We start from the raw sequence: 14,050 nt of genomic DNA on the forward strand, positions 1-14,050 counted from the left end.
TCTCTACAAGGATCAGACAAAGGCAACAAAGTCTACCCATCAATTCTATACTCCTGTTTTTGTTTCACTGAGACAAAACTCTCCAAATCAAAGCTAGCCAAACATTGACTTGCTCTGCTTCTATTGGTGGTGGTCCTTCATGATCTTAAAACAAAGACATAAGCATGCTTGCTGCTTGTCATTGGGAGCATTGTAGAAGGAATCCTTTGTCATATAATCAACAAATGTGATTTCAATCTTCTTTAAGTGCTTTGCATGGAGTAGGTATTGCGCTAGGTGCTTTTGATACAAAAAAAAAAAATCTGTCCTTGAGATGGCAAATGGGCAGAAGCACAAAATATACAAAAGTAGTAAATGCCAAGAGTAGAGAGATAAAAGAAAAGAAAAAAGGGTCCAAAGTTGAGCTTTGCAAAATATTCAATTTAAGGGTAAGAAGAGGGATGGTGACTGGTGGTGCAGCAGAAGAAACTGAAGGAGAATAATCAAAACTATTTACAGAGAGTAACATAATGAATAGAAAGCCAATCCTAGAGTTGGGAAGATGTGGGTTCAAATTTAGCCTCAGATACTTCCTAGGTAAGTCACTTAACCCCAGTTGCCTAGCCCTTGCCAATCTGTCTTAGAATCAATACTAAAAATAGAAGGATAGGGAGAAGGGGAGGAAGAGGAAGGGGGAAGAGGAAAGAGAGAGAACCAAAAGATAACAATGTCACATAAACAAGAGAGGAGAGAGTATTAGAATATCCAAGAAGAGTGATATTGTCAATAGTAACAAAACTTTAAAGGAGACAAATATGATAAGGACTGAGAAGAAGCTATTGGATTTAGGATTGAAGAAATCAAAGAATAATAATAGTAATACTCTGGCCTTATTCTTTCTTCTATACCAGAAAAATATTTAGAGATTCTTTGTTTCTAAATGTTCAAGGGAAAATGGGGAAACCACCACCTCTTTAGATGTAGGTGAGGCCAGCTGCATCTATCCCTCAAGGTTTTAGGGGTAGCCCTGAGGAATTGGGGGTTCTCCCAATGTTTACTACTAATGATTAGTGCCCCAGATCCACTTAACTATTTAATACCATTTAGCTTTTATGAAGGACTGTTTACTACACAAAAATCTATTGAGAGCTGAAATACAAATATTTTTGCCAATTATCAGAGGTATATACCTATACCACTTCAGTCTGTGAGGAGAAAGTGTTCAATCTTAGCCCAGTTATCACAAAGCATTTGCTCCCAAGAAGTTCATTTACAAAAGCTATGTGATTGAATAGATGTATCAGTCTTCCTCTCTACTACTACTGGGATAGGTCAATCTTGTAGCTCTGGCCCTAATTCTTCTGTCTTTGGCTTCCTACAAGTCCTAGTATGGATTCCAGTTCCCAGGCCCCCATGGCTTACTGATCTGACATTTTGGAGTACACAAAGTCATAGACCTATCAAATTTCTTTTCTCTCAAAGAAGCAAAGAATAGACACAACCGAGACAGAAGCAACATCTTGGTTTTATAACCCCAATGGGGAAATAAAAGCCTGAGGCTTCTTCTAAAAGTCTTCATCTTTCCCTTCTCTAACACTAAGTCTAAGAAGATCCAAAGAACAGTGACTGGCCCTAGCTAACTAATGCATTCGGAATGTCCTCCAGGTTTAGACACACAACCAATTAACTGTTCTTTTCCTCTTCCCATGGTTAGTTAGCAGACCAGAACCAATGACAGAATAAGCTCCAAATCAGAGCATTTCTATCACATGACATCATACCTTTCTGGAAGCAGAGTTCAAGCCTTTTCCAAATGGGATTGAATCATCTTCCTGCCCACCCCCTTAAAACAAAATCATGGAATTTGAGAGATGAGATGTCAGCAGCCAACCCATATGGTCAATGACCAATAATTCATGCACTGTGCTAAGGACTGGAGATACAGAGAGGTAAAAGACAGTTCGTGTTCTTAGGAAGCTCAGGTTCTAATGGGGAAGACAACATGCATATAACTAGATACATAGAGAATAAATTGGAGGGGCAGCAAGGTGGCTTAGTAGATAGAGAACCAGGCCTGGAGACAGAAGGTCTTGGGTTCAAATCTGGCCTCAGATACTTCTTAGATATGTGACCCAGGGCAAGGCACTTAACCCCAATTGCCTAGCCTTACCTCCCTTCTGCCTTGGAATCAATCTTTAGTATGAATTCTAGGTCATAAGGTAAGGGTTTAAAAAAATGAAATTAATATAAAGGGCATTTTTTAATAGAATAAATTGGAGAATCATCACAGAGGGAAGGCACTTAATTAAAGAATTCTAAGAAAGGCTTCAATAATTGGGATGTCAGCTGAGACTTGAAGGTTCCAGAGAAACAAGAAGGTGAAAATGAGAAAAGAATTAAAGACATAGAGGACAACCAAGGGAAAGTACACTGAGTATTGCAAAATCAAATCAAAATTCAGTGTCTTATTTAAGGAACAGAAAGGAGACCAAAGTCACTACATTGGAGATGATGTGAAGAGGAGCAAAATGTAAAAAGAACTGAAAGACAGGAAGGACCAAGTTTTTAAAAGCCAAGCAGGAATTTATAGAAAAAGAATCCCTACTATTTCATACCAAACAAATGGTTGTCCAACCTTTGCTTAAGACTTCCAAGGAAGGGAAACTACCATTTATGGAGGCAAATTATCTTACCATTTAATAGTTCTAATTGTGAAGAAGTCCTTCCTGGCATCAGCCTAAATTTGCCATTATTTCTGGTTTATTCCTCCTGGATCACACAGAACAAGTTTAATCCCTCCTCTTCATAAACTATTACATAAATATATTGCTATCATGTCCCACTTTGAGTTTTCTTTTCTCCATACTAAAACATGCCCACTTCCTCCTGAAAAATCATGGAGTCAAAGTCCTTCCTCATCCTGGTTGCTCTCTTCAGGACACTCTGAGGTTTATCAATGCCCTTCTTTAACCATGGAACTCAGCACTATATACAGTGAGAGACAATGAGGACAGATTGAAATGGAATTATCATCTCATAGAGGTATCATCTGCCTCAAAGAGACAGTTGGTGGCACAATAAAGGCAGAAAGACCAGAGTTTAAATCTGACCTCATACACTAGTGATGTGATCTTGGGCAACTGATACCCAAGTGAATGGCTACCAGTGGTTGTCAGCCATTTTGATGTCTTGGAAATTCTCTATTATGTATCAAATACAAATCTAGAAGATGACAGACTTCTCTAATGTCCTAATGTTGACAAATAGCTGCCACGGTACTGTAATAATTAAAATTAAATCATGAGGCTGCTAGTAATTTTAGCAGCTTTATTATTATATAGAGGGAAATGTAGGAAAGAGGTAGAGAGTGGCCTAGTCTACCACCCTATGTGCTTTTCTGATGAAATGAAGCTCACCAAAAACAGGGGTTTCCTCAGGTTCCAATCTCTAGCCAGAAGAGCTCAAGAGTGAGCTACCAGAGCCTTGCTCTCACCTTTATAAGCAGTTTTCTCCGCCCACTAGTTCTCCCACATCACATCCCAGGAACCAATCATAGTTTCTTAATTTGCCTGGCACTGCCCAGGAGGGCAGTGCTTATGAGATCAGTTTCCCATCTTGCTGGTTTCAACTTCCTTTCTCTGAGGGAGTATGTATCCCAGCACATCTCAATGGTAAACACTGATTGATTACATGAAAAGTCACTGATTGATTACATCAAAACAAAGGGACATAATGGGGGAAGAAGTTCCCTTCCCACAATACCCCCTGATCAGGCAATCATCAGTTACTACAACCTTTCTCTTCTCCTTCTGCCCCTTACTGAATCATCTCCCTCCCAATAGGTTATGTAGAGTTCTACCATATAATTTGTTGGAAGATAACCAACTTTTCTTCTTCAGAGTATTCAGCTTTTTTTTTTTCAGGAAGAACCTCAAAGCTATTTTTAAAAATCTAATTGTACAGCCATCTTTTTCCTTCCTTTCTCCTCTATGTAACACTTCCATATCCTATCATCCTGACAAATATCAAGTCTTCTCTCCTCAATCTCAGATATCTTACCTTCCACATTGAAACCTTACATCTCTTTCCTTTAGAAGTCTTTCATTCTCTCTTTTCTTCAAGGCTCTTCATCTTCTTCTCTAGGAAAAAGATTAAACATTCTTGGAACACAGAAGATAATCACTCAGTTGTGGCAGAAAGATAAACATAACTCACTTGATGGAAGTCATTGCACAATTAGCCCTATTCTAATAAACTCCAGTGGCTCCCTAGCACTTCCAGGAATATATACAAAATCCTCCATATAGCATCCAAAGAACTTCATAACCTGGCCCCTTCCTGGTTTTCCAGCATTCTTACACTTTGTATCCCTTCCTCCCATGTACTCTAAGAGCCAATGAAATTTTTTCCTTGAGGTTCCTCAAACAAGATACTCCATCTAGAAACTGAAGGGATGTCCATCAATTAGGGAATGGCTTAAAAAATTGCAGTATATGATTGTAATGGAACACCATTGTGCCATAAGAAATTATTGAACAGGAGGATCTCTCCCCCCCCAAAAAAAAAAATCTTGGAAAGACATATGTAGTGATGCAAAGTAGAATGAGCAGAACCAAGAGAACACTATGCATGGAAAAAGCAATAATATGCAACAATCAATTGTGAATGACAAACAACTATTATCAGCAAGGCAAGAATTCAAGATAACTCCAAGGGATGCCTGACAAAAAAAGGCATCCACTATCAAAGAAGGAACTAATGGAATCTGACTGCAGATTGAAGCACACATTCTTTACTTCATCAATATTTCTCTAGTACAAGTGATATGTAACTTCTTTCAAAACAAGATGAACATGAAAATACATATTACATGATAATACTACATGTATAACCCATATCATATTTCCTGCAATCTCGTGGAGGGAGATGAGTAGGAGGAAGGAAGAGAACATGGATCACAAAATGTCAGAAAATGATTGTTAAAATTGTATCTACATGTAATCTGGAAAAAAATATTTAAAAAAAAAACCAAGATACTCCATATCCCAATCCTGAACATTTTCCCCGACTATCTTCCATGTCAAGAATGCTCTCTCTCCTCATCTCCACTTCCTGGTTTCCCCAGATTTCCTTCAAATCCTAGATAAAATATTACCTTTTGGGGTAGCTAGATGGCTTAGTGTATAGAAAGCCAGGCCTGGAAACAGGAGGTCCTGGGTTCAGATCTAGCCTCAGATACTTCCTAATTGTGTGACCCTGGGCAGGTCACTTAACACCTGTAGCTCTTACTGCTCATCTGCTTTAGAACTAATACTTAGTGATGATTTTAAGGTGAAAGGTAAGGGTTTCTATTTTTTTAAAAAACTCACTTTCTGTGAACACTATTCATATCAAGAGAAAGAACTGTGGGAGCAGAAATGCAGAATAAAAACATATGTTTAATCACATGGTTCATTGGGATATGATTGGGGATGTTGATTTTAAATGATCACTCTAGCACAAATATTAAAAATATGGAAAAAGAGTTTGAATAATGATACATGTAAAACCCAGAGGAATTGCTCATTGACTCCAGGAGGGGGGAGGTAATAGGGGAGGGAAAGAACAAGAATCATGTAACTATGGAAGAATATTCTAAATTAATTAAATGAATAAATGGTTAAAAAAGAAAAGAAAAAAATCCTTACTTTCTGTAAGAAGTCTTTTGCTGTCCTCCTTAATGTCTTCCCTCTAAGGTTATCTCCAATTTATCCCACCTATATCATGTTTGTATGGTTCATCTGTGACCTCCTAGAGAATAAGAATTGTTTTTACCTTTCTTTTTTTTTTTTAAACCCTTACCTTCTGTCTTGGAGTCAATACTTTGTGTATTGGCTCCAAGGTAGAAGAGTGGTAAGGGCTAGGCAATGGGGGTCAAGTGACTTGCCCAGGGTCTACCTTTCTTTTTATCTTGGTCCCTAGGACACTGTGTTTAATAAATGTTTATTCACTGACTTACTCAATTATCCATAGTTATTGAGATTTTCTACCTTGTTTCTTTTCTTATTTAATTAATTAATTTAGAATATTTTTCCATAGTTACAAGATTTGTGTTCTTTCCCTGCCCTTCCTCAATCCCCCTCCCATAGCTGACATGCAATTCCTCTGGGTTTTACATGTGTCATTGATCACGCTCCATTTCCATACCATTAATATTTGTACTAGGGTGATAATTTAGAGCCTATATCCTCAATCATATCTCTATCAACCCTTGTGATTGAGCAGTTGTTTTCCTTCTGTGTATCTATACCCACAGTTCTTCATCTGAATGTGGATAGTATTCTTTCTCATATGTCCCTCAGAATTATCCTTGATCATTGCATTGCTGCTAGTATAGAAGTCCATTACATTTGATTGTGCCACAGTGTATCAGTCTCTGTGTACAATGTTCTCCTGGTTCTGCTCCTTTCACTCTGCATCAATTCCTGGAGGTCATTCCAGTTCCCATGTAATTCCTCCACATTATTCCTTTGAGCATAATAGTATTCCGTCACCAACAGATACCATAATTTGTTCAGCCATTCCCCAATTGAAAGGCATCCCCTCATTTTCCAATTTTTTGCCACCACAAAGTTTCAGCCTTGTTTCTTGAAACTCATTTGGGTGCTTACATCTTGATTGAATAGTGTTCAGGGAGGACTGGTTCTCTGCTGGCAGGGCTTGCCAAATCATCTTCAGAGCGCTCACCCATCTTTAGTGTCCACCAGCACTTATCTCTTCCCTGTAGCTCCAAGTAGCTGGAGCATGGAGAGTAGCCTCACCTTGATAAAACTGTCAGGCAAACCAGGTTGAGGGTAGCCTAGGGCTAATGAGTTAGGGAGATGTGGAGATGTCAATCAAGCACATGAAGCCTTCGCTCATGAAATGGGCAAGACAAAAATAATCTCGATACAATGACCATGAAGGTGGCAAAAGCAGGCACTGTGGAATGTTCAGTGCCTGCTCAGGCATCAAAGAAGCCAAGGTTATCTACTGCCTACCAAGCCATCACCAGTCATTTAAACTTCTGTATTTTGGCTGGATACCAATTAATGAATCTGAAAGAGAAAGAAAAGGTGATGATTCTATTCAACTCTGCTTCACTTAAATCAAATTTACTCAGAGAGTCAAGACATCACCCATTATTCATTACAGTTATGATGCCATCTTGTCTGCTTTGAAAACAAAGAAAGAACAACTTTAAGCACCTGGTTAAAACTTTTTATTGACAATCTCACTCAAATTCCTTTCAGCCACAACTACCTTCCCTTCAGCCTTCCTTTTACCCACTGCCCAGCCCTTCCCTTTTTACCAATTGCCTCACTCACCACTCTACCAATTAATGTAATCATTCCCCTTAGTTTTTCTTACCTGGCCTATCCTTTCTAACCACCTTGTCCTGATTTGACTCTGCCTCTAAAAAGTCTGTTCCCCAAACCTTAGGATCCTCCTTAGTTCTTCTTAATCCTATTATGTCTTTCTTAATTGTCTTTGAACCTACTTCTATACAACCAAGAAGTAAGTTCTGAAGCTGTACCTGTCCCTGGAGATTGTTCTGTAAAATTTCAATTTCTCTCTCCCCAAATTCAAACTCTGACTGAATTCATCAGTCCAAATCCCCAATTTTCTTCTCTTCATTAATCTACTCAAGTTCTTCCTTCTCCCACAACTTTCTGCAAAAGTAGTCAGGAGCAATTTATGGAAAACAATGGAAAGAGCAGTTTCAGTCAAATTTGGGAATCCCAAGGTAGAATGCAAAATATGGATTTGCCTAGATCATTGGTGTCAAACTGAAACAGAAATGGAGATAACTAATTGGGACAATAAGAATCCCATCAGTGACATATTGACTTAGTTGTAAAATGTAACATTACCTATATTTTCTTAAATTTTAATTATTCTGTGAACTCTTTTCCAATTACATTTTAATCTGTTTCTGGGGGACTTTGGGGAGTATTATTGGCCTTTGAGTATTCCAACTTTGAGGCTTAGTTATTACTTGTGTAGAGTATATAAACATAAACCCATAAAGTACTGACTAAATTTGAACTGACCTTCTTGCTCCTCCATTTTTCTGTCTTGTGTGCCTTTACATTGTTGTCATCTATATTAGAATGTACCCTTTTAGGGGGCAGCTGGGTAGCTCAGTGGATTGAGAGCCAGCCCTAGAGACAGAAGGTCGTAGGTTCAAATCTGGCCTCAGCCACTTCCCAGCTGTGTGACCCTGGGCAAGTCACTTGACCCCCATTGCCTAGCCCTTACCACTCTTCTGCCTTGGAGCCAATACCCAGTATTGACTCCAAGACGGAAGGTAAGGGTTTATATATAAAAAAAAAAGAATGTACCCTTTTAGAATCTCTCCTTTTCTCCAGAGCTCAGCTCAAGCCATATAGTATTTGTTGATCATTTCTCTCTCCCACTTATTATTGCCTTCCCACATGACCTGGGTTTCTTGGGGGGAAATTCTTCAATGCAGGGTGTCCCCAAATTCTTAGTCCACTTTTGTTATAATAAAAAGAACCTAAAATTACACTAAGACTTTGGGGACACTCTGCACATATATTCTGATATTAGAATGTGAGCACGTTGAAGGCAAGAGTTGCTTCACTTTTGTCCTTGGATCTCCAGAGCCCAACATAGTGTCCAGTATTTAGTAGGTGCTTAATTATAGCTTATTATAGCTATATATCAACTAAAGTTTATTGATTGAAGAAAGATTTAGATTTGAGGGAGAGGAAGAGATCATAAAAGGTCAGTAGCAAGTCAGCATCGCATTTTGTATGTAAAAATATAATTACTTAAACGTGAAATTATTGCATTGTGAATTATGACAACACATTTTATCAGATTCATGCAAGAAGAGATAGCTTATATCTGCCTTTTTAAAGGATTTATCTCCAACTTGTTACAAGTACCAAATCACTCGATTGCTACATCTTATAACATCGGTGTTATTTTCATGGAATTAGTTGGAGTTTGGAATTGGGAAAGTCCAGATGAATTTCCTTCATTTACTGAGCTCAGAAGCCACCCATATCATCACCATTCATTGTCTGAACACACCAATATGGACAAGTCAAAGGACAAGTGCCCCAGGATTGCCTATTAGTTTCAAAGGATGGAATGGCCAGGTCTTCGAAGAAAACACCCTACTTGAACCAAAGGTGCTTACAGATGAATGCAAGGTAAGGAAGGAACAAGATGGCATTTTTGGAATTGTTCAAATTTCAGTGAAATGGGGTCAATGATCAACTTTAAAAATTAGTATGAACAGGAGATTTTTGGACTTTTGTTTCTTTAAGTTCAGTTGTATTATAACCAAATGAATGTTTTTCCCTCTAGACTAATACAATCAGAATTTAATGTCAGACTTCAAGTAGATGAAACAATTGAATTCAATTCTATTCCATAAATATTAAGCTCTTGCTTTGTTTATGGAATTTGTTATGCTTCAGGGAAGAAAAATCCTTAGTTTCCATACCAGTAAAGAAGTATTTCAAACATACATTTCCCCTTTCCCCCATTTAATGCAATTGATTTATATCCATAAACTTTTCAAGTTCAATATATAAAAGAACATCCTTTTCATTAAAGCTTGCCAAAAATGAAATGGGTCACCTTGGAAATAGTAAATCCCCATTACTTTGGGTCCTTAAACAGAGATTTGTGGCCACCTGTCAAACAGGGATTTTACTGAAAGCCCTTCAGACACTAAGATCTTGTGATATATTGAAATGTCTATTATAAAATGTGAACTACAAAGCCATTGGCCTCATGTATTATGTAGTTTATTATGGTGGAAAGTACACCAGGCTGAGAATCAAGAGTTCTGAATTCTATCCTGATTCTTCCATAATCATTGGAAATTTGAGCAAGTTTTTTCCCATCCCTAAGATTTGTTTTCTTTCTTTATCAAATTAAGATTTTATATTAGATCAGTTCCCATTTCCCTCCCAGCTCCAAAACCTATGATCCTCTAATCTTAAGTGTATTTTGCTTGTTCTTGCCTCCATGACTTTACTTGCACTATTCTACCCCTTCATCTGAAATGCTCTCCCCTACATCTCTATTTAGGGAATTTCTATCTATCTTTCAAGGCTCAGCTTAAATCTGCTTCCTACATGAAGCTTACCTTGGTTAATCCAACTAGAAATGATCACTCTCCCACTTCTGATCTCCTTAAGGACTGTCTATTTCATACAGACAGAATTTATCATTTACTGCCTAATAGTTAACTAGGGACACATTCCATCTTCCCAACTGTAAGTAACTTCCTGAATATCTAGTATCATATCTTATACTTATTGGCAACTTCCATAGTACCTAACACAGTTCATTGTATATAACTTTATTGAATGAATTAATGAAATTAATCTTTGGCAATTAAGGCTTATTCTTTTAATTCTCTTTGAATTTAATTTCATAAAATCATAATCATAGGCTATTTTATTAAGCTTTGAAGTCCAGATTAGTGATTAATATAAAAGAAGAGGAGGGAATGAACAAATAGGAGCACTATGGAAATGAAATCCTTTTTAATATTGAATAAGATAATTTGATTAATTAAATGGAGGATCATGTTGACTTTGGAGATTTCAAAGGATAGGAAGACTGTGGAAGTTAAAATTCACTTGCAGTCAGGGAAGTTTTTCCCTTTAAATAAAGAATTATCAGGAACAGCTGGGTGGCTCAGTGAATTGAGAACCAAGTCTAGAGAGGGAGGTCCTAGGTTCAAATCTGGCCTCAGACACTTCCCAGCTGTGTGACCCTGGACAAGTCACTTAACCCTCATTGCCTAGCCTTTACCACTCTTCTGCCTTGGAATCAATACAAGGCAGAAGGTAAGGATTTTTAAAAAATAATAATAAAAGAAAGAAAGAATTATATCAGAGAAGTAGATATCTGTGAACCACTCATGATGAGGAATGGAATAACCTCTTCCTCTCTGATCAACTCTGTGATGAACAGAGAGTAGGAATTGGAATCTGGTCTGAGTTTGCAAGGGTGAAAAGTAGCAGCAGATCTCAGTGTCCCTTTCATGAATATAGAGAGTCTCTGCCAAGGTTAATTATTAATGAACCAGTTACATATGAAAAAAAATGTCTCTATGTGTATTTACAGAATCAAGATGGCAGCTGGCATAAAGCAAAATTCCTTTTTCACACTCAGGACCCTAATCAGCTCCCAGTGATTGAAGTACAAAAACTTCCTCATCTCAAAACGGGACAGAAACACTACATCGAAAGCAGTTCTGTGTGCTTTCTCTAAGGACTCTGAATCAGTTTAGGATTCAATCTGATTGATGGCCAGGGAATTGCTGCAAATGAAAAAAAAAAGATAAAGATGAAGATCATCATTTTAAAAGTATGGGAAACGTGTGAAACAAAGCATTGGCTATAGCTTAAGAATCTCAGGAAGAAAAAGACTTCCTCCTAAGAAGGAGAAAAGGCATTTTTTAAAAGGACTATGATATTGATAAATGATATTTAATTTTTTAAAGAATATATACTGATCAATGCTTTCTTGTAGAATTCCCTGGGACTGAAATTTATATCTGATTATGGAATTCTTCAGGGTCTCTTATATTCTTAACCTATTTGACAGCACTGTAAAAAAAAGATCCCCTACAGACAGCTGGAGACATACAGTACTATGGAGCAATACTGGCTAATGCTCCCTAATGTGCAATAGCTTCTGTCTGAGAATAAATTAAGCCACAGTTCATTAAGTCTTATTTTCCCCACCACTAAGCTGTATTCTGGTCCCTAGAGGGCATGTACATCTTAGCCAAGGGTACACTACCTCTCATGTGTTGCCTGTTTGTGTTGCAGGGTGCTCGTCCTAACCTAAGGTGCTTCTGGCTTTAATATAGAGTATTTGGTTCCCGTCATTGTTGTTGTCATTCTTTAAGGCTGTATGTACTGGTTACATCAAGATATGTTTTGATTGTTAGTACTTATTTTGTTTGGTCATATACTTTAAAAAAGCATTATTTATATGAAATCCTTGTTCTTAAGCATTGGACTAGAGATCAGCACATTGTATCTTGTGCAGGACAGTTTGGGGAAATTTCTTAATTTTGTTTTTATTTTTAAAACCATTGTAAAAATACTTTAGAACAGCTACATAAAGTAGTGGGTTTGGGTTTATAGATTCTGAATTAGAGTTAATTATTTTAAGCACCCATGATCATCTGAGATGATGCTTTGTATATATGTTTTTGTAACTTTTGGAAATTGTTAATACAGCATATATTTTGAGTTGCTGCTGTTTTAAATTATAACCATCATAAATATTTTTGCATCCTAGAAATTCCATGTTTTTGTTGCATTCTTTGAGTCTGTTTCATCTTTTTTTTCCCTTAATCCATTTGGGTCTAAAAGAATTCATCTTTTGGGGCTCTAAAGTAGTGTCTCAGAAAAGATAGGCTCTAACTATTCTAAACAGGTTTACAAAATTCACAACCTTTCCTCGTGGCCAGAAAAATCTCCATTTGGAAGACAAGAAAAAGATCATTCTTTTCTGTAGTTGAGAAGATATGTTCACATGTTATTAACATATGTTTAGACATAGTGAGTCAATCTTAGCCAACTATAATAAAAAAAACTGCTTCAAACCAGTTTTGTTGATGGGGTTTTCTTCCTTTATTATCATTTCCTTTCATGAGTATGTGATCCTGGCCCATTGACCAGGATCTTAAGCATGGAGATGATCTTGATTTCTCAAAGGCTATGCCAATGGAACCTAAGCTCTAGCAAATCCTACCAAACTAAAAAGTCTTCAAGTAAAACCTTGGCAGTAAGCCTGTTATCAAATATCAAAATACAGACCATCCTGGCCAAGCTTGAAAGGCTCACCACAAGAAAAACTGGCCAGAAGGTGGCATATTATTGTGGCAAGACTCAAATCATCTATTAAGGGTGCCATCTTTGTCAGCAGCATGAATATCCACTCTAATGAAGTCACAGATCTTATAAAACATTATTTATAGTACCTGGAGAAGATATATTAAACTAATAAATATCTATTATATTTTGTTATATGATTGGCAGAAATACAAAGCCTATTCTTAATCTGTGCATAAAAAAGACCAAAGAAGCCACTATCCTCACCAAAGAGGGAAATTCTATAACTCTGGGGAGAATATTAACCCTAGGTTCTAGGGGAGCAGGAGGAATCTCTCACCAGTAGATCCACCGAGGTGGTCAACTCATTTCAGAAACTGAATGGAAAGGAAATGGTAAGTTTATTCTTTTCTGTTCTTTTTTTTTTTTTTAGTTTATTCTAAGATAGCACAGGGAGCAATACTCTGGAAAGTGACTCTCCAAACAAAGGGTAAATCTTATTTTAAGTTGAATGTATGTCCCAATGTTTAACCCGATTCACAAAGATTACACAGACAATAAGACAACAAGCATTTATTAAGCCCTTATTATATGCCCCAAAATCATGCTAAGTGTTGGGAATACAAAAACAGAAAGAAAGATAGTTGCTGCTCTCAAGGAGCTTACATTCTAATAGGGGAAGACAACAAGTAATAAGCATCATTTTGTGGCAAGTTCAGGGCAATAAGTTATACATTTCAAAGGAGTAATTGGATTAGAAGAAAGGGGAGCCAAATGGAAAAGGGGGATTATTCATGGATGACCATGTGCCATGAAATGATGAGATTGTTTCTATATCATCTTTTAATTGATGTTACTACCATGAATTGAATTAGTCATGCCTAAGTCATGGTTCTTTGTCTCTAAACTTAGTTCAGAAAATCATCTTGCCTGCAATGAGTCAAATTTAGAAATATATATAGTTCTCTTACTAAACACTGTTTTCTTCTTGCCTCAAAGAAATCTGTTAACCATGAGGGATGTGGGTGGACACAAGGGAGGCTGGTGTAGGATCTTTACACCACCAAGCTATCCTTCAAGGATGTCTAGTTTGTTATACAAAGAAGTCTAGTCCACTGCACTCAAACAAGGAACATTTCTTAGTCATATGAAAGAAAAGGAAGGAAGGAGGTGGTTGTTACTGTGCCCATGTTCCCAATTTCCAACCA

At 37.2% G+C, this 14,050-nt stretch overlaps 1 protein-coding gene across 2 annotated transcripts in view; it reads left to right on the top strand.

Annotated features, from left to right (window-relative positions):
- Positions 1-12,303, top strand: part of COL24A1 (collagen type XXIV alpha 1 chain) — a 399,913-nt gene extending 387,610 nt beyond the window's left edge. For both annotated transcript variants that reach the window (XM_007480591.3, XM_056815400.1), the window contains 2 exons: positions 8,967-9,182; positions 11,119-12,303. In XM_007480591.3, coding sequence (XP_007480653.1) covers positions 8,967-9,182; positions 11,119-11,265 — 363 coding nt within the window. In that variant the 3' untranslated portion in view covers positions 11,266-12,303. The remainder of the gene's footprint in view (positions 1-8,966; positions 9,183-11,118) is intronic.
- Positions 12,304-14,050: the final 1,747 nt, after the last annotated feature.

Source organism: Monodelphis domestica, chromosome 2 (assembly GCF_027887165.1).
Source record: "Monodelphis domestica isolate mMonDom1 chromosome 2, mMonDom1.pri, whole genome shotgun sequence".
Lineage (NCBI taxonomy): Eukaryota > Metazoa > Chordata > Mammalia > Didelphimorphia > Didelphidae > Monodelphis > Monodelphis domestica.